At 46.5% G+C, this 20799-nt stretch overlaps 1 protein-coding gene across 2 annotated transcripts in view; it reads right to left on the reverse strand.

Moving 5' to 3' along the window:
- Positions 1-3689: 3689 nt before the first annotated feature.
- Positions 3690-20799, reverse strand: part of TBKBP1 (TBK1 binding protein 1) — a 348794-nt gene continuing 331684 nt past the window's right edge. For both annotated transcript variants that reach the window (XM_069634656.1, XM_069634657.1), the window contains exon 10: positions 3690-13093. In XM_069634656.1, coding sequence (XP_069490757.1) covers positions 12965-13093 — 129 coding nt within the window. In that variant the 3' untranslated portion in view covers positions 3690-12964. The remainder of the gene's footprint in view (positions 13094-20799) is intronic.

Consider the following 20799-nt stretch of genomic DNA (forward strand, 5'->3'; position numbering starts at 1 on the left):
TGCAAGCTGCACCATGACACATACCCCTGGTTTAACAGAAAGCTTCACCATGACACACACCCCTGGTTTAATTGCGAGCTGCACCATGAAACATGCCCCTGATTTAACTGCAAGCTGCACCATGACACAGGCCCCAGGTTTGACCGCAAGCTGCACCTTGACACACAACCCTGGTTTAACTGCAAGCTGCACCATGGAACACACCCCTGGTTTAACTGCAAGCTGCTCCATGAAACACGTCCCTGGTTTAACCACAAACTCCACCATGACACACGCCCCTCGTTTAACTGCAAGCTGAACCATGACACACACCCTTGGTTTAACTGAAAGCTACACCATGACACAAGCCCCTGGTTTAACTGCAAGCTGCACCATAACACACAACCCTGGTTTAACCGTAAACTACACCATGACACACGCCCCTGGTTTAACCGAACGCTGCACCATGACACACACCTCTGGTTTAACTGCAAGCTGCACCATGACACACGCCCCTGGTTTAACTGCAAGCTGCATCATGACAAACGCCCCTGGTTTAACTGCAAGCTGCACCATGAAACACGGCCCTGGTTTAACTGCAAGCTGCACCATGACACACGCCCCTGGTTTAACCGCAATCTGCACCATGACACACGCCCCTGCTTTAACTGCAAGCTGCACTATGACATGACACACACCCCTGGTTTAACTGCAAGCTGCACCATGACACACGCCCCTGGTTTAACCGAAAGCTGCACCATGACACACGCCCCTGGTTTAATCGCAAGCTGCACCATGACACACACCCCTGGTTTAACTGCAAGCTGCACCATGACACACAACCCTGGTTTAACTGCAATCTGCACCATGACACACGCCCCTGGTTTAACTGCAAGCTGCACCATGACACACAACCCTGGTTTAACTGCAAGCTGCACCATGACACACAACCCTGGTTTAACTGCAAGCTGCACCATGACACACAACCCTGGTTTAACTGCAAGCTGCTCCATGACACACGCCCCTGGTTTAACAGCAAGCTGCACCATGACACATGCCCCTGGTCTAACCGAATGCTGCACCATGACACATGCCCTGGTTTAACTGCAAGCTGCACCACGACACACGCCCCTGGTTTAACTGCAAGCTGCACCATGACACACACCCCTGGTTTAACTGCAAGCTGCACCATGAAACACGCCCCTGGTTTAACTGCAAGCTGCACCATGACACACGCCGCTGGTTAACCGCAATCTGCACCATGACACATGCCCATGGTTTGACTGCAAGCTGCACCATGAAACACGCCCCTGGTTTAACTGCAAGCTGCACCATGAAACACGCCCCTGGTTTAACTGCAAGCTGCACCATGAAACACGCCCCTCGTTTAACTGCAAGCTGAACCATGACACACACCCTTGGTTTAACTGAAAGCTACACCATGACACAAGCCCCTGGTTTAACTGCAAGCTGCACCATAACACACAACCCTGGTTTAACCGTAAACTACACCATGACACACGCCCCTGGTTTAACCGAACGCTGCACCATGACACACACCTCTGGTTTAACTGCAAGCTGCACCATGACACACGCCCCTGGTTTAACTGCAAGCTGCATCATGACAAACGCCCCTGGTTTAACTGCAAGCTGCACCATGAAACACGCCCCTGGTTTAACTGCAAGCTGCACCATGACACACGCCCCTGGTTTAACCGCAATCTGCACCATGACACACGCCCCTGCTTTAACTGCAAGCTGCACTATGACATGACACACACCCGTGGTTTAACTGCAAGCTGCACCATGACACACGCCCCTGGTTTAACCGAAAGCTGCACCATGACACACGCCCCTGGTTTAATCGCAAGCTGCACCATGACACACACCCCTGGTTTAACTGCAAGCTGCACCATGACACACAACCCTGGTTTAACTGCAAGCTGCACCATGACACACGCCCCTGGTTTAACTGCAAGCTGCACCATGACACACAACCCTGGTTTAACTGCAAGCTGCACCATGACACACAACCCTGGTTTAACTGCAAGCTGCTCCATGACACACGCCCCTGGTTTAACAGCAAGCTGCACCATGACACATGCCCCTGGTTTAACCGAATGCTGCACCATGACACATGCCCTGGTTTAACTGCAAGCTGCACCACGACACACGCCCCTGGTTTAACTGCAAGCTGCACCATGACACACACCCCTGGTTTAACTGCAAGCTGCACCATGAAACACGCCCCTGGTTTAACTGCAAGCTGCACCATGACACACGCCGCTGGTTAACCGCAATCTGCACCATGACACATGCCCATGGTTTGACTGCAAGCTGCACCATGAAACACGCCCCTGGTTTAACTGCAAGCTGCACCATGAAACACGCCCCTGGTTTAACTGCAAGCTGCACCATGAAACACGCCCCTGGTTTAACTGCAAGCTGCACCATGACACACGCCCCTGGTTTAACTGCAATCTGCACTATGACACACGCCCCTGCTTTAACTGCAAGCTGCACTATGACATGACACACACCACCGGTTTAACTGCAAGCTGCACCATGACACACAACCCTGGTTTAACTGCAAGCTGCACCATGACACACACCCCTGGTTTAACTGCAAGCTGCACCATGACACACAACCCTGGTTTAACTGCAAGCTGCACCATGACACACGCCCCTGGTTTAACAGCAAGCTGCACCATGGCACATGCCCCTGGTTTAACCGAATGCTGCACCATGACACATGCCCCTGGTTTAACTACAAGCTGCACCATGACGCACGCCCCTGGTTTAACTGCAAGCTGCACCATGACACACACCCCTGGTTTAACTGCAAGCTGCACCATGAAACACGCCCCTGGTTTAACTGCAAGCTGCACCATGACACACACCCCTGGTTTAACCGCAATCTGCACCATGACACACTCCCCTGGTTTGACTGCAAGCTGCACCATGAAACACACCCCTGGTTTAACTGCAAGCTGCAGCATGAAACATGCACCATGACACACTCCCCTGGTTTGACTGCAAGCTGCACCATGAAACACACCCCTGGTTTAACTGCAAGCTGCACCATGAAACACGCCCCTGGTTTAACTGCAAGCTGCACCATGACACACACCCCTGGTTTAACCGCAATCTGCACCATGACACACTCCCCTGGTTTAACCGCAATCTGCACCATGACACACACCCCTGGTTTAACTGCAAGCTGCACCATGACACACACCCCTGGTTTAACCGAAAGCTGCACCATGACACACACCCCTGGTTTAATCGCAAGCTGCACCATGACACACACCTCTGGTTTAACTGCAAGCTGCACCATGACACACAACCCTGGTTTAACTGCAAGCTGCACCATGACACGCCCCTGGTTTAACTGCAAGCTGCACCATGCCACACACCCCTGGTTTAACCGAAAGCTGCACCATGACACACGCCCCTGGTTTAATCGCAAGCTGCACCATGACACACACCCCTGGTTTAACTGCAAGCTGCACCATGACACAGAACCCTGGTTTAACTGCAAGCTGCACCATGACACACGTCCCTGGTTTAACTGCAAGCTGCACCATGACACACAACCCTGGTTTAATTTCAAGCTGCACCATGACACACGCCCCTGGTTTAACTGCAAGCTGCACCATGACACACACCCCAGGTTTAATCGAAAGCTGCACCATGACACATGCCCTTGGTTTAATCACAAGCTGCACCGGTTTAATCACAAGCTGCACCATGACACACCCCTGGTTTAACTGCAAGCTGCAACATGACACAGGTTCCCAGTGATAATACATCATCTCCTCTGTGAATATGTAAATCCGATAAACACACCACACTACAAATTAAACCTTAACACACACTACACAACTACCTCAGAATACTCGCTTTAAATATTAGGTTGCTTAGATTGTTATAATCGATACAATGAGCCTTGTGCACTTGTGGTGCAGTGTGAGTTAAAGGTGTTGGTGTGTGTTGATAGTAACCTTGACATTGTCATTTCCAATGTTTCAGAAGGGCTGGGTGTTCACAAAGTTTCTCAGTACCAAGTGGGCGTTCATTCTTGGACACCTCCTTTGGGTGGTATTTCCATGCCCTTTTAACTGGCACTTCCCCGTGGAATACCGAGTACTTCTTACCTGTACAATTCCAGTGCCTTCGCTTTTGCGATCGAGTATAAACAGCTCAGTGGAAGAGGTCTCCACATCTTCAAACAGCTGAGCCTGGCCCCTGGAGGATGCACACATACACTGTGACTGATGTCGCCCCATATACACATGCTGACCTTTACATGGAGTAGCCTCTAACTCCTGCCACCCACTGGCGATCTGGGCACCAGTGACTGTCTTAGATGTTAGCGTTTGGCCATCTGCCCCTAGACAATGCCCGGGGCTGTCACAAAGTGATCCACGACTCAAGGAACTACAGGCCAAGCCAATGAAGCATTTGGTTATTTCCTTTTTATTTGGACTGAATGTGGCCATAAAACACTGGATCTCGCCAAAGAAAACATGAACACAGTGGTACAAAATTCCCCTAAGGAGATGCCGCACCATTACTGAGCTGGGGAGAGACGGGGGCTACAGGGAAGACAGGTACAGATCGCGGCCACTGGAGCACGATGGGAAGACATGAACTCCTCCCCACACCATTTAACCCAAAAAAGAAGTACTGAACTTTGTGGGATTGAGGGCAGCATTTAAAAATAGGGTAGTGGTTGGTTGACAATCTGCCCCTCTGACCATAGTACCGTGAATCTACTTACGAGATGCCAAGCACACTGTGCTATAACAGCATATGGACATCGGGTCTGCAAGTTGCCAAGCACCCATTGACATAGCAAGCACAGACTTCCTCATATAGCCAGTCGACCACTGCCATAGCATGCATGGTCTCTGTCAGTATGTCCCGCTGGAACAGAGGATAATGGAGCAGACACAGACTTCTCCAGGATTACGAGAAACGGGTGACCTTGCCAGCATCAGCCTCCCCTAAGAAGCCATGACTTTAGGTGTGGCTGAACGAATGAGTGCAGACACTTGAGGAACAGGCATTATGCGCCCACTGCCCCCTGTGACTTAAGAAAGGAATGAGTCATTTAGCAGCCATGAACATTCCCAGGACGCTAAGCAAGCAGCGATGAAGCAGGCACAGCTCCTTTTGATATGTCTTCCATGTATTAACTAACTGTTGATAATACCTGGAGATCCTACAAGAGCCCTCACACATCAACAAAGGTTGTTAAAACAATTCAAAAGAATGCTGCTTCTGTTACAGACCAGGTTTCACCCCGTTACACAAAGAGGCTATTCAAATGCAGATCATGCAAACATCGCAATGATGTGGATTAACAAAATAGTGAGGACAAACAAAATGGGTAAAGGAACCTAGGAAGAGATGAGCAGAATAAACGTGGATCTCTATGCAAGTGCACATTCTTTTTGCAGAGATTATATGCTACTGACTGATTGGGGAAATAGAATGACTTTATACATAGGGGAGAGGCTGGAGGATAGTAACATGCATTCTGGGATTGATCAAGAACAGTGATGGGACACTGTAATTTATACAAAGTAGGAACCACCCTGCCTTCTGTAGAGATGCCTTCATAACATTAGGGGCATCTACAAAGTAGTAGCAGAGCTGGGCCTGAAAGATGCTACCAGACTCCTCACACAATTTTCCCGGTAAGAAGCAGGTTTACAGGAGGCTTTTTTTTGGTCTGGATTTTCAAATGTCTCTGGCAAATCGACTGACTGCCGGCAGTAGCCTTTCACACAGTCTCTGCTAAGCTCCACCACCTCCACAAGGCATCCGATTTGCATGTCTTTTGGTTGTGGAAGAGTAGCCGAGCTTCCCCTTTTTCAAGTGTTTACTGCACACAATCTGTTTGTTCCTTCTCTGCTTTTTTTGAGGCCCTGAGGTAGATATCAGAGAGGAGGTATCGCACTAGGCGAGAAGATGGGGCAGATGGAGGAGATAGGGCAGTGTCAGTGACATTCTCTAAGTAGGATGCCGAATATCCCAGTGCTTGGGCATGGCTGTGGCTTTCGAACCCTAAACCCCATTCATCCTGCTCGATGTCCAAAAGTCAGGCCAAAGCAGCCAAGAAACAATCCCCATTGTCCAAGAAACAATCGGCAGAGTCAGGGCTGCTCAGCAACCGGCAGAAACAGACCTTGTAACATACACATGACACAGCAAGCACAGTTATAAGAAAGTGCAGAATATGAGCTACATATGAAGGTCCAGGTAAATCAGGGTTGTGATGGCTATAGGAGGCTCGCAGTCAAACGGCATAAGACAGAAATTAAGCCCCCCCCTCTCAAGGGGCACTGTTAAAACTGCAACTTTTATTGTGATTAGGGAGCCATTGGTCTCTAAGGTCGATACTTCTGGGTGCCAGACACACATGACACACTCTAAAGGTTTGTTGAGTTTAGGCTATGATCTTTAGGGTCCAGAGGACATTACTGTTTGCTCCGGATTTAAGAAAACAATTGTCGCCAAGACTGTTCTTTTTTAGGACAGGAGGGAAATGCTAGGCCTTAGGTCTCATATGGTCTTGTCAACACTGGGCTGGCCTCCTAGATTCACACCTTCACTGCAGAGGGGGGTATTACGGTCTAGAGTTGCTAGGTTTGGGGTCTATGAATGTTATGTTGAGGCTAGGGCATTACAACGTTCATAATCTAAGGTTTCCAAATCTGAGGGTCTACAGTTGCAAAGTTGGGGTGAGGGTACTCCTTTAATGTCAGGACTCGGGCAAACACAAGCTGAAGGAGCACACTCGATGGAAGCCTAAAACTAGGTTAAGAACACTTGCTGGGTGGTCTTCCCACTCAGTGGTTGGGTCACAGATCCTCACAGCTAGTGTTCCTGAAAAGATAAATAGGTAATGACCCCCCCCCACCCTATGGTGTCAAAATACACTATGCAAATCAAGAGTCTGCAAAGGTGGGCTTCTAAAAGGCTCCATGCTTGGAACCTATAGTCCTTTCTAGAGTTCAGGGATCCGGAATTTGGCAGTCAGGATATGAACAAAGCACACAATTTCTCCCCAATAAAAGGGCCATCCAAATTTCACAGCAAAACCACACATTGCCCTCTAGGCTGTTAAGGCGTCCACAGAAAACCAGCATTAGCAATGCACCCCTTAATGTGCCACTGAACCAAACCAATCAGCAAAGCAGAATAATGTGAAATGACGTTGCAAGGGAAAGCAGCATGGACATCCTCCCTCTTTTCCAACTAATTGGGAAAGGTTTCTTGCAGGGTGTAGTATTTCAATGTTCATTCAGGCTCAGATCTCCCAAGTTCAGTAAAGTAGCAGCTTCCTATCCAGTCATTCTCTAAGCGACTATCAATGAACAGCAGCGTATGTCCATCCACCCATGCATCCCTGCCACCAATATCATATCATTAAACATGGCTGGGAATGCTGCACAAGATACCTGCACCGCAGTCACATAATAGGACTTTACCTTGCTAGACGACCTGGAAGAGCAACCTAGCCTCTCAGCTGCCATTTCCAACAACTTCCTCTATAGAGCTTGACATAGCCCTGCTTCTGGGACCAAAATATATCTCTTTGGGCAGACCATATATGGGCTAATTTACCCAGTAGAGTGTGGTGCAGAGACATTCCCACCAGTCAATTGCTCTTAGGTTTTGTGCCTGGTGTAATGCCCTAGTCCATCTTCTAGATAGAATATACATCTAGAGGATATAGCTTCCATCTTTAGTCACCTTCAAAGCAAGACAGACAGTGTTTGGTTTATAGTTCTTAACCAAAGCAATATTATGAACCAATGGCAAATGTTCCGTTTAGAGTTTCTATCTAGGATCAAATTGTATCTCTGTCACCTAAAAGACACGATGGAACATTTACAGTTTACATCTCTCATAACCAGTCACTGTCAGGACACGATGGAACAATGTATCGTCTACATCTCTTATATTCATTCATTGTCAGGAGAAAAGGGAGCATATAGTCTATATCTCCTATTCCCACTCACCGGTAGGACACTTCAATTTATCGTCTACATCTCTTATATTCAGTCATTATCAGGAGAAAAGGGAACACATAGTCTACATCGCCTATTCCCACTACCCGGTAGGACACTGTGAAACATTAAGTCTACGCCTCTTATACCAAGTCATTGTCAAGACATGATGGAACATTTAGAATCAAGGTCTTATCCCCACTTGCTTTCAAGACATAATGGACTGTTTAGTGTACTAAGTTAAATCAAGGGGCGAAACGTCTTCCCTTGCGGGTATATAGCTCTTACCCATTCGCCCAACACATGATGCTAGGCTCGGCTTTAGAGTGGCTATCCCCAGCCACCAGAAAGGCGCAACAAAATCCTTATCATGTGGAGTTCCCAAGTTTAGTGTCCATTGCGTCTATAACCAGGCATCTTCAAGGCACAATGAAATATTTAGTGTATGGATTTGCTAACTTTATAATGTGGATTTCCTAACTTCAGGGAATCCAGTTACTCTCTCCAGTCAACTTCAACGTATAATGGACCCTACAATTGCTATTCCCCATCGCGTTTCAGCATTGGATGGATGCTCCAAACTCCTGGTACCTTTAGCACCCGTTGTTGCCATGGAACCCAATGGTGCCGATATCTGGTCACAGACATGGCTTCAGGTCAGGAGGCAAACCTCCCCTCATGCACCTTCAGCATGTGATAGTATTTTGGGCTTTTGGTGCCCTAGCTCATGAACCACCCAGTGTTTTGAATAGGCTTGAATACATTTGGAAATTCTTATTACCTTCACCTCCATAGACAAGCATGTGCGACCAGAGCATGGAGTTCCTCTAAAAAAGATTGAGTCTAATGTATACTTCGCTCCCCCACCTCCCCACAAAGACCTCCCCACAAAGAAACAACAAAAACAGCTTCAACAAGTCCACAAATTGGAAGGCAGAAAAGACAGAGGCTTAAAATAGTCTGTCCACATGACACACACCCTGAAGTCTTTAAATTGGCTTCTACTGATACAGACAGTGACATTAGAAATGTTGTGCCTGACTCAGAACCTATAGGACCTCCTTATCTAGGACAAATGACTCATTCCAGACTGAGCTGAAACATCAGATAGGTGGCAGACGGATATGCTGTGTGTGATAAATTAACCACCAGTGCACTGTCTGGAAGGACCTGAAGATTGGTGCGCCTGGAGGTAATAATGGGCTACCTTAAATTCAGAAAGCAACTACAAAAATCTGCAGGTCCCCAAATCTTTTACAATCAGAAACCCTAACGCAATTTATCCTGAGTGAATGTCAAGGAATGAAAGAGCAGTCATTGTTCATGTTGAGCAAACCGAGACTACATGCAACCCATCATAGAAGGCTAGAGCTTGCGAAATTGCAGAAGTCACTACCAGAACTAAGGGTCCAAGCTTCAGTTTGACAACCTGCCATATCGATGATTCACTACAAAAAGATGACGCAAGTGGAGGCTGCAAAATAGACACACTAATGAGGGGACAGATGTGGTCCAGTTTAGGTTCCCAGGCCTGCTATAAAACGTGCTTGTATTGTACCAAGTTGCCTTCTAAGGGTCTGCATGTAAAAGGGAAAGGACTATGAGGATAACAACTTTGGAAGGGCCCACAACCATCTTAAATCTATGCTGCATTTCACCCCGCCCTGTTTGGAAAGCACAACCCTATATGCGCATGAGTCCCACATGCTGCCTTGGCCCCCCATGAAAGCTGTCCAGCACACTGCAGCACACCTCATCACAGATCGAAGGATAAATCAATTTCACCACAACACCTCCATCTTCAAGGAGCTTCACAGACTACCCCTTCAGGTATGCATCATGTTCAAGACAACCTGCATCACTTACAAAGCCGTTACAACCAAAATACCACTCTACCTGGATGAAACATGGATCAGCTCTGGTGGTCAGAGCTCAACAAGAAGCCACAGCATTGCCCGACTGGAAATTAGGAAACAACACACCTTTTCCTGGAATGTATCCTGTTTCTGGCACAAGTTACCAACGCAGATGAGAGTTCACCCCTTCATTTTACACTTCAAGAAGGACATGAAGATCCTACTCTTCAAAGAACATTTCACAAATCGCTGATGGCTCCACTTAACCTTACTTCTCCCTCTCCAAAGCTCCCACCTCACCCTACGCATCCCAGCTCCTCTGCTTCCCCTGCAACCTACTTGGAACCCCATGTACGTGTCCCCTATGTACAGCACACTGTTGTTTCCCAGCCAGGGCCATGCTTTATAAATCCCTTATACATGCACACACACCATTGCTTGGAAGTATCTTTCAGAGTTACATATGCTTCAGAATTAAAGTGCTTTTTCTATTGGCATAGTCATTTCGATTCCACTGGAAAGGGCATTCGGGTAATTGTACTCCTGAAAAAATATTCAATACAAATATTGAAAGTACAAAAGCTCCACGCTATATGTGCCTGTTTAAATACTTCCTGCCCACCTCAATCCCTTTCGACTGGCTTGCATGTGAACACCTAAGAAAACAGCAACAAATAAAAGGAGTCAGCGCAGGATTGAGATTTCAGATGGGGAGGCCCTTCTCGCGAAGTATGTGGGTCTAGAGGTCCCCCCACCCCTCCCAGGTGTCAGTGGACAGGCACAGAGGCTCTAAAATGGAGGCTTGTTCAGCGGTAAACACTTGACGGGTCAGCACACCTTTTGGGACTGGACTCGGGAAACCCCCAGTGTCCTCTTCTCCCTCACACTCAAGCAGGATCTGGAAGTCGGTGATCCATGACAAAGTGCATCCAGCAGTGCAGGAAAGGGCTAAGTATTTGCATAAAGGGGGGAGTGGAAGTGTATCAGGAGTGAGGATTGAGGACAAGGCAGTGACTGGGAGATAGGGAGAAAACGTGCAAAACTACAGTTGTGATTAGAGGCAGCTCTTACACCCCAGCCATCCACTTCTTTCTTGGAGTCCAACACAAAATGGCATCCATCTCTCTCTCTCTCTCTCTCTCTCTCTCTATCTCTCTCTCTCTCTCGTTACCAAGCATTGGAGAACACTCTTTAACTTAGAGACAGAATGGAATGTTGGGAAATGTCAATGCTAATCCAACTGATTAGCATATTTCTGGCGAACCCGTCCCAGATCACGTATTACTGCACCATGTGGTCAGTGCTGAGCCATTAGTATGCGGGGTGCCGTATGCGAGGGATCACTGAAGACTGCAGTGCAATCTATATATATTTTGGAATTTATATTACCACCAACCGTAAAAAAAGAGAAGAGCACAACTTCTGCCACATAGCAGGAGCTTAAGAACAGAGAGGTATGGAAGCTTTCCAAACGTGGCAAGAGTAGTGCTAGGTTCTTACTTACCCTACCAGATTTGGTCAAAGCTTCCCTACACAACCCAGCTTCCGGACGCAATCCTGCGCCCAACGATAGGGAGAACTTCCCGTATCCACACCCGCCTAACCATGGCGTAGCTACTCAGATTTCCCCACGTAGACAGTGAATATTTTGAACTGCAATGGTGTTCTGTGAGAATGCAGACTGCAAGCAGGTGACCTATCCTCATTTCAAGTTCATCACCAAACAAGAAGGTACCGATTCCCAAACAATGCGGATAGGGGCCGGATCTGAGTTGGCGAGCAAGAAAAAAACGGAAAGACTTGGGATAATTCTTACAAACACAAGACTGCCCAGTGCTTTCGACATTTAAGCATTTTGTCACCATGTTCTAGCAATAGCAACAGCTTCGTGATAGCTCGGTGAGTATATCACTTCGGTCCCAGACACAGTAAGCAGTGTAGTTCACTGGCCCACCTAACCAGGCCACTGGTGTGTATATATATATATATATTCCCCATGCGGTGCAGACACTACATGTACTAAAGACACTTCACCCGTGTGACACATACACTTTTGTGTTCTGCAAGCGGTGAACGTGCATCGTAAACACGCAGGGCAGGGACCACATGTTCGACGTGTGACTGTACATAAGGATTAGTCCCCTTGCAGGATAGCAGCTGTGGGTGCAAAGCAACACCCACCCTACCCCTCACATCCTCGGTGCACATCGACCCAGGAGTGGAGGTGGGGTGAGCCCTGAAGAGAAGAAAAAAGAAGGGGAATTGGAGATTTGAGGCCGTTAAATACTTCAGATCTGTAGGTTATGGGGCCGTGGTCCGTAGGAGGGACATGTGTTGGGGTAAATACATTCTCAGAGGCACATGTCCCCCCTGTCCCACCGTATCATGTGTTGCAAGATGCCCATGGTATGGCTCTTTCCTGGGATTGGAAGGTTCAGCAGCATGACAGGAAGTGTCATTGTATGCATTGCGGCAGTGCCATTTTAGTGTGTCGATATTCCGCAACCTGCTGCAAGTGAAAGTCTGTAGTGCTCCAGACAGTGGAACACCTGATTGCACACATCATCAAGAAGGTCTTCACCATGCGCGATCCTCTGCGCTCCCCGGCGCAGGAGACACATGTGTGCAGTGGTTGAAGCGTTGCAGCACACATGCCTTTGGATGTAGGCCACTTAGACATCAGCAATGGACAGCCAGCCTGGACAGCTGAGGTAATAGAGGACACCACCGTCTAAGACAGAGAAGAGACACCTGGTAAAAGGAACACTGCGTCCCGCTACAAAGTGGGTGCAGTTCAAGTATCAAGCCAACTTTCAGTAATGTCCTTACGGTATCACTGCTGGTCCATGCCACTCTTCTCATTGGGGGCCCACATCGGCATCGGTTTACACATGTTCCTCGAACGCTCAGACACTATGTTTACAAAGAAGAACAAGTTACAAAAAGGAGGAGGGTGGAAAGGGAAGACAATGGACCAGGCCGTCTCCCTTTCTGCCGTCCCGTAGCTACTGAAGACTAGAGGTATTTGAAGAGCAGCGGCGCTCAAGACGGTCATGCAGCATCCAGAGGGGGCTTGTCTGGTGTGGAAGGCAAGGGGACAGAGTCTCAGATTTTACTATTCTCCAGGTGGGAATCAATATGCTTAATCAAGGCGTCATCTGGGTATCCCATAGGGAAGGCGACCTGGCAGAGTGGGCAGCTGCGGATGTCTGAATCGACTGTCTCCATCAGCAACTGCATAGGGGAGAGAAAAGGAGAAGTGAAGCGGGCAAGACACCATCTTTAGTCAGTATCAATGCCATAGTGAATCAGCCAACCGACTCGTTAATATTCAGTACTAACATCTGCCATGTCACAGCAAACCACACCCATGACCCGAACCACAGGCTCATCCTGCCACCCTAATCTCAGCAGCACCCAACATCTGGTTGGCTAAACCAACTCTCCGCACGATCTGAATCTCTGGATTGTCGCACCAACAAAACCTCAGCCCCAATCCGAAATATGGTGCATCACATTAACCCAAGAGCAGTGCCATCCAAACATCTGGTGAATCACTGCACCCAAATCTGAACAGCATTCAGGACGCCAACACGTGTGCCGTAATGACATGAATGCCCGTGACCAAGCAGGGCAGCCATTATTTGAAGCTTGGATTGTGTTCTGCACTAGGATTTTAGTATAACTATGGAGGTGCCAATTTGTTGTTACCGACAAACAGATATAATTCATTGTTTTTTGAAATATTTGATCCCACTTGTCCCTGACATCCGCCAACCACACCCCTGTTCACACACGTGTTTGCCCTTCGACAACCTCTTGAACAGAATGGTGTGATGCAATGATTATGGCGCTCTGCCCAGCCTGCCCGAAGTTTTACCAAGGCTACTCATTTACCAACGTAAACTTGGCAAAACGCGAACATCACACGAACTGCAATATTACTTTTATTCTTAGGACTGTGAATTGCCCAAATTACGGTTGGTAACTTCTTCCCAAATGTATACAGATCTGCGTCAGCTGGGCCTTGGGTGAAATGTCGATGTTGACAATGACTTTGTAAATATTAATACAGTGCTAAAGAGGCAGCCATGTTCTTGCTCAACCTTAAAATCAATGTGATCACCAGTCCTATCTGCATACAAGGTTTGCAAAGGTAGTGGGCGCCCCTCTCTCCATAGAACATGGCATGATAACCTGTTCTGTGGTTTTTTCCCACATTGAGAGTTCACAGCCACTGCTTTTTCTCACTGTGCCTTTCACAGATGGGAAATATCCATTTGCATATCAGTCTTTGTCCTGCCCAGGGGCAGTCCAGCACCGAAATGCAGTGGCAATTCCAACCTGAACGAGAGTACCACCAGCAACCCCATACACGGTTTCACCTTTGTTGGGGATCATCAGTGAGGTGAAGCTGATACCTCTCTAAGCACAGTGAGAGGGAGACCACGTCTGGTTGCCCCCAGGAGACCTAGGGTTACCAATCCCAGGTTCCTTGAAAAAAGCAGTTGGCTGCGAACTCTCAATGTGGTTAACAACCACTGAACAGGTTATCATGCTTTGTTCTTCCGAGAGAGGGGCGCCTGCTACCTTTGTTGAATTATTTGAAGGAACTTGGGGTTGGTCACCCAAGGTTACCTGGGGGCAACCAGACGTGGACTCCCTGCTCACTGTGCTTAGAGAGGCTCAGCTTCACATCACTGATGTTGCCCAACAAGGCTGAAACACGTGTATGGGGTTGCTGTTGGTACTCTTGTTCAGAGAGGAATTGCCATAGCATTTCGGTGCTGGCCTGCCCATGTGGGCGGGACAAAGACTGATATGCAAATGGGTATTTCCCATCTGTGAAAGGTACAATGAGCAGAAAGCAGTTGGCTGCGAACTCTCAATGTGGTTAACAACCACTGAACAGGTTATCATGCTTTGTTCTTCCGAGAGAGGGGCGCCTGCTACCTTTGTTGAATTATTTGAAGGAACTTGGGGTTGGTCACCCTAGGTTACCTGGGGGCAACCAGACGTGGACTCCCTGCTCACTGTGCTTAGAGAGGCCCAGCTTCACCTCACTGATGATGCCCAACAAGGCTGAAACACGTGTATGGGGTTGCTGTTGGTACTCTTGTTCAGAGAGGAATTGCCATAGCATTTCGGTGCTGGACTGCCCATGTGGGCGGGACAAAGACTGATATGCAAATAGATATTTCCCATCCGTGAAAGGTACAGTGAGCAAAACGCAGATGGCTGCGAACTCTCAATGTGGTTAACAACCACTGAACAGGTTATCATGCTTTGTTCTTCCGAGAGAGGGGCGCCTACTACCTTTGTTGAACTATCTGCATACAAGTTGCATTCTATAGAAAGGCAAGATCTTCTCGCGGTATCACTCGTGTACTGCTGGTGCAAAAAAATAGAATGCAAAAAGGCCAGGCTTTTTTCTGGATATCGTCGCAATTATATGTGGTGGTGGGTAAGGGTAATTAATTAGGTACGGGGAGTATGGAGGATTCAGGGGGTCTCCCCCGCATATACATGCGATAAAAGGAAACCGAATATAAGTATGGATCCTTCATTGGCGGATTCAGAATTTGGTTTGTGAGAGGATGCTTGCATCCGGGTAAAGCCACAGTCGGTAGAAATTAGGCAGGGCTCCAGAGATATCGTTATCTCCACAGTCGGTAGGAATTAGGCAGGGCTCCAGAGATATCGTTATCTCCACAGTCGGTAGGAATTAGGCAGGGCTCCAGAGATATCGTTATCTCCACAGTCGGTAGGAATTAGGCAGGGCTCCAGAGATATTGTTATCTCCACAGTCGGTAGGAATTAGGCAGGGCTCCAGAGATATCGTTATCTCCACTGCTCATTGCACAGAATAAGAAGCATATATTACCAGTACAGATGCCACACAGATTGCTGTTTAAGGAAGCATTGACAGGGTGCTTGGGAGAAACCACAAGTAGTGGCTACTGTCACTTGACTACTTAGGCTGTATAATGGCTCAGCAATTTGGTCAACGTAAAGACAAGGGAAGTTGAGGTGTCTGTCCGTTTGGAATAATGGTGACAATTTGGTAGTCTGTTTTTTTACTCTCTGATGTGATGCACTGAGGCAAGATTAGAGGGCACAGCATATCATAAGACTAGAGCTGCGATTAGATGCAAATGTCTTGCAAGAATATTCCCGTGGTTAATAAAGTTACGAGCATTGGAGTAAACGACATAGGAGCTACCAGCTAGTAAATCCCTTTGTGCACAGAAATGGAGTCCGGAGTTGTTGAGGAGACAGGACACAAAGGGCTGATAAATTTCAAGAGGGTTCCTTTTTTTCACATTTCTGGACCCTGCTTATTTCTGGTTGATCAACTCCAGAACTGGCACGCTGGATCATGATGCCCTCAGGGACCCCCATTGGGCACCAGCTCCAATGATGAAGCCATATTAGATCAATGTTGAGTATCATGCACCCAAGATGCCCATGGCTTGTTTTCTTGGTCCAATGGTTCTGTCAAGGAAAAGCTTGTAGCCGAGCAGCAGACCCATTATTTGTGACAACGACTCCGACTCCAGTAAACGTCTACACAGATCAAGGCTTTGATCTCCTGTGTTTCTTTGCCGCGGAGGTATGCCCCATTAACTCTGTACAAGAGCTACGGGTATTCTCCCTTATTGTTCCGAGAGGATAGCTCCGGGGCAACATGCTCGCCTTGGAAGCAAGACGACACAGAGCAACACAGGTGCAATCCTCGGGTCTGTGCTTAGAAACCTCTGGGTATTAAGCGTGTTATAAATAACCGATCGTATTGTTTGGATGTGTGCTTTGATGATTGTTAATAAGAGGCCCGTTCATAATGTCTTGTAAATGTATTTTAAGTAACACATTCCTAAGAATCCAGGCTCAAATAACATTAGCAGAATATTAGTTGTAGTAATCCCAACTAGTATGTCTTGTATTCTGTTGCTTGTATTTGCCAAGCATTAATCCGGAGGCAGCAGAGTTCTAAACATAGGGCCTGGGCAGATTAGTGCAAACGACACACGTGTATTAAATGAACTGCAGGAGCAGAGACAGGTGGGGACAATCTAGAGCTCATGAATGAGGCGCTGAACATTTCAGCAACCGATGTAGACATCCCAGAGGAGTACTGGGAGTTCAGGCAAGCAGTCTGTACTAAAGAGGCACATGTCTTCCAATGTAATCTTAGAATTGTCCATGTACTGGATCAGATTCCAGATCGAGTTATTATCCACGAAACCCAGTGGAGCGAGCAAGATACCTCGAAGAAATAACATTGGAGAATGTTTGCTAAAGTGGCTTATCGTGACTTCTTCATTCTCCAAAGGCACGCCACCATTTTTCATTTTTGAAAAAGCTCCTGATATGCTTCCTTGCATAGACTGCATGGGACTGAACCACGTTGCCGTGAAATATATTCACCAGCTTCTGATAATGCATCAGTTACCAGGAGCAACATACCTACGAAGCACGGAATGGGCTACAGATTAGGGAAGGAGAGGAGTTGAAAATGGGTTAAAGGATCCTTTAGGGTTGTTGGAATACAAAGCAATGTGTTTGTGTTCCTGTGGGCTCCCTATCAAAGATACGTTCATAATATCGCCTTTGGTGTCTATGGTATTTTTTCATGCTTAACCTTATTGATGTCCTGATTTATTCAAATAACATGTTCAAAAGTACATGAGGAATTATAACAGGTCTGTGTGGAATATTTATTTTGAAACGGTCCGTGTCTACAAGTACTTTTAGCAAAACCTTTAGCAGTAACAAGTAACTTTAGTGAAAATGAAAGTAAACACACGTATACATTAAGACAAAGAGAATAATGGGTGGTGAATTGTTAAAAAAATGAACAAATGGGTGTTTAAAATCTTTTCAAGGTTACAGGGAGTCAAAAAGCAGTCATGGTTTTTTTGGGTGGAAAAGAAAAAGAACTGCATTAAAGCAAGAAAAAGGGAGCGGCCAAAACTCAAGAGACTTTAGGGATAAGCACCTCACACAAAGACAGGAAGCAAAAACACGCACATTTGAAATCATGATTCACAAAATGATTTGATTAAACGTCTACGTTCAGAGGGAGTACATTATTTGGTTTTGGAAATGGCTTATTTTCAAGCATTAAATGCAGTTCCTTTGGCCTTGCCATGGGTGCTTTCTCAAGAAATCTTTTGATTACAAGGGATTCCTTCAGTGATTATGGAATACAATTATTTAGAAATACTTCGGTCAATTGTTGATAATGAACTTCATTTTCAGATTTTCATCTTCAATCTGAAGGGCAGTTGAAAAAAACCAATACGATCCTTAACTAGTGTTAAATATATGCTATTAATTAGCAAAATAAATGAACTAGCTTTCTGTCTAAGCCTGATTTTGCTTATAACCACAGGGCTAATACAGCAAATATGTGTGCCACCAATCGATTCAGTGCCTTTTTGAAATGGTCCCTGAAAGTGCTGTGCCATGGGACGAAGAAGCTGGGGTGGCGTGGGTTTCTGATACAGCATGGCAAGCATTTTCATATTTACAGCCAGTCAAGTACTATTTTAAGTAGTACCCTGACACTATGAGAAAGAGTTACTGTTTTATCGGATTGGGGGAGTGGTCTGAAACCTGGGGCTTTTCAGTTGTTTGGACTATGATTTCCATGAACCCTCAGAACTGATGATGCTGGCTAAGACTGGTGGCCGTTTTTGCCAAAGACTGGCAATTTAAAGGTTGTACACTCCTGGGTTAGGGAAACGGTTGAGGTTGGCCTTACTCGCAGGTTACCAAATTGACACACATCCAACTTCAGACTTCATTATACTGTAAAGTACTCCTCGCTTTTCACGCTCAATTGGTTATATGAACCGGCTCCGATAGATTTACAAGTAGAGCAACCCTGAGGGCCAGCCACTTGGGATGGACTCCTTTGCTTTATATTATCGGAATGTTCGATTCTTGAAAAGTGGAAGGATAATTGCTGCACTGTATTGATTGTAAAGATTATGAAAAGGTAACGTGCCGTGTTGAACCACTCAACATTTAGTTTACATTTGTATTCCTGAAATTCTCACAACACAAACATTTTATGATTAAACTAACTGTTTGGTAGGGATATTAACAGCGCTCCTTCATAAAGGAAAATAGGAACAGCATCCTGCTAAAAAAAAAAGGCCTGTGCAGACAGAATTGGGTCCTGTGGCTGGTGAGAGGGTAGCACTTAAATGACCTATACATATTCAAAGAAAGTACACCTTTTTTATGTTACATGGCCTTGTTTATTTCTGTTTTGTCAACTCCAGAATCCGAAAGCAGGATGGTGTTGCCATAGAGAACCCGCAAAGGCCACCAGGGTTTGATGATGGAGCCAGATAAGATACAGTGCAGAGCACGAGCTTGCTTGCATCCAATGGGCAAGCTTAGTATTTACTTAGTACTAAGAGTTTGTTCTTTTTTTTTTCCGTATGTATCTGTGTCGCGTGTATGTGAAAGGATTCGGAAGAACCAATTGCCCACCTCCGCTTTTAAATGCAAAAATGTGTTACTTTCACATAATAACTGTGCTACACCTATGTCTTTGTTGCAAAGTTTTTATGTGTCGTTGACAATTGGTTATATCTCCCAGAGGAGAAAAAGCACTTTCGATTACCCGTGTTTCAGCACTTCATGTGCCTTTCTCAAAGCAAGGCCATCTCATATTCACATTTGTGTCATTTCTTAATTCTTCCTTGTTTACTGCTATTTATGTAGACTGTGAGTGTTAACAGTGGTCTCTATTCACGCATTTACTGATTTTGGACAATTTAAATAGAGGCACTGAGCTTACACTGTGTTTTTTTGTCTTGCAGCTGGGCTAGGCCCTTGCACTCATGCTGATGGCTTTGCTTTGCAGCTTTCCAGTTTGTCAGAAGGAGGGCTCAGGACACTAGTTAGTAGAGGGTGACAGAGAAGGCCATATAATGGCCTGTCAAGATACTTAATGTGGGGACAGACTTGGGGTTCTGTAGGCGAACACCTTTCAGTCCTTCTGAATGGAACACTACTCTAGGCCAATCGCCGCTCCCTCAAAGTACTAGAGATAATCTCGCTTAATGTTAATACAAATGTGTGCTTTGACGAGTAATAATAAGGGTCCAGTAAGTCATTTATTTAAAATACTGGGGGCATGAGGGGCGCAGACAAAAGGATCCAGGCTCATAAATTGTTAATGGTGGCACTGACAGCCAGGATTTATTTAAATTTATTAGTGGTATTTTCCAAGCATTAATCTAGACTTGGGAGGCAACACCGAGCTATACATACAGCCTGGCTAAGAATCAAACAACATACTTGTAGAGGTGTAGGAGGAACAGGCTTCAGAGATTATTTACATGAGGAGCAGAGTCAAAGGGAGGGGTGAAAGCATTTCACTCGTGGTTATTCAGAATATATGTTTTAAGTGTGAGATCTTTAGAGTTTCACATATATTGGTTCCTTCAGTGAGCAGCAATGAATGGGAAGTCTATGGGATGTCGCTTGCAGAGGAGAGTCTTACATTTCCCTCTAGGGCTACCACAGGTCTGACTGAAAGGGGGAGGGGGTGCCATGTCCTGGTATCCTGGTAGCGTGGGGCTGAGGATACAGGTCTGCGGTTCTTTTCTTCCTAGCACCTAGGCCTTTCCAATCCTTTCAAGTCTTGGCTTCAGGTGAAGTGAAGACCTACTGATATGGAACGTTGAACAGTTCTTTTTATGGGAGCAATCTATGCGCACAACGCATCCAGTTGCAAGGAGAATGCAGGCTACATCTGAGAGCAAGTGGCGCGTGAACAAGGTGGGGGAGGCCTGCTCACAATTGCAGAAACCTATGATGAGCCGGGCGGCTGCGGGTATAACTAATTTCAGGGGGTTGTAAGGCACTGGAAGATTTACAAAGAGGGCAGTGTTGCCGTCTGTATGTGATACAACGAG

The sequence above is a fragment of the Ambystoma mexicanum genome, chromosome 13, assembly GCF_040938575.1.
Source record: "Ambystoma mexicanum isolate Mex_15411 chromosome 13, UKY_AmexF1_1, whole genome shotgun sequence".
Lineage (NCBI taxonomy): Eukaryota > Metazoa > Chordata > Amphibia > Caudata > Ambystomatidae > Ambystoma > Ambystoma mexicanum.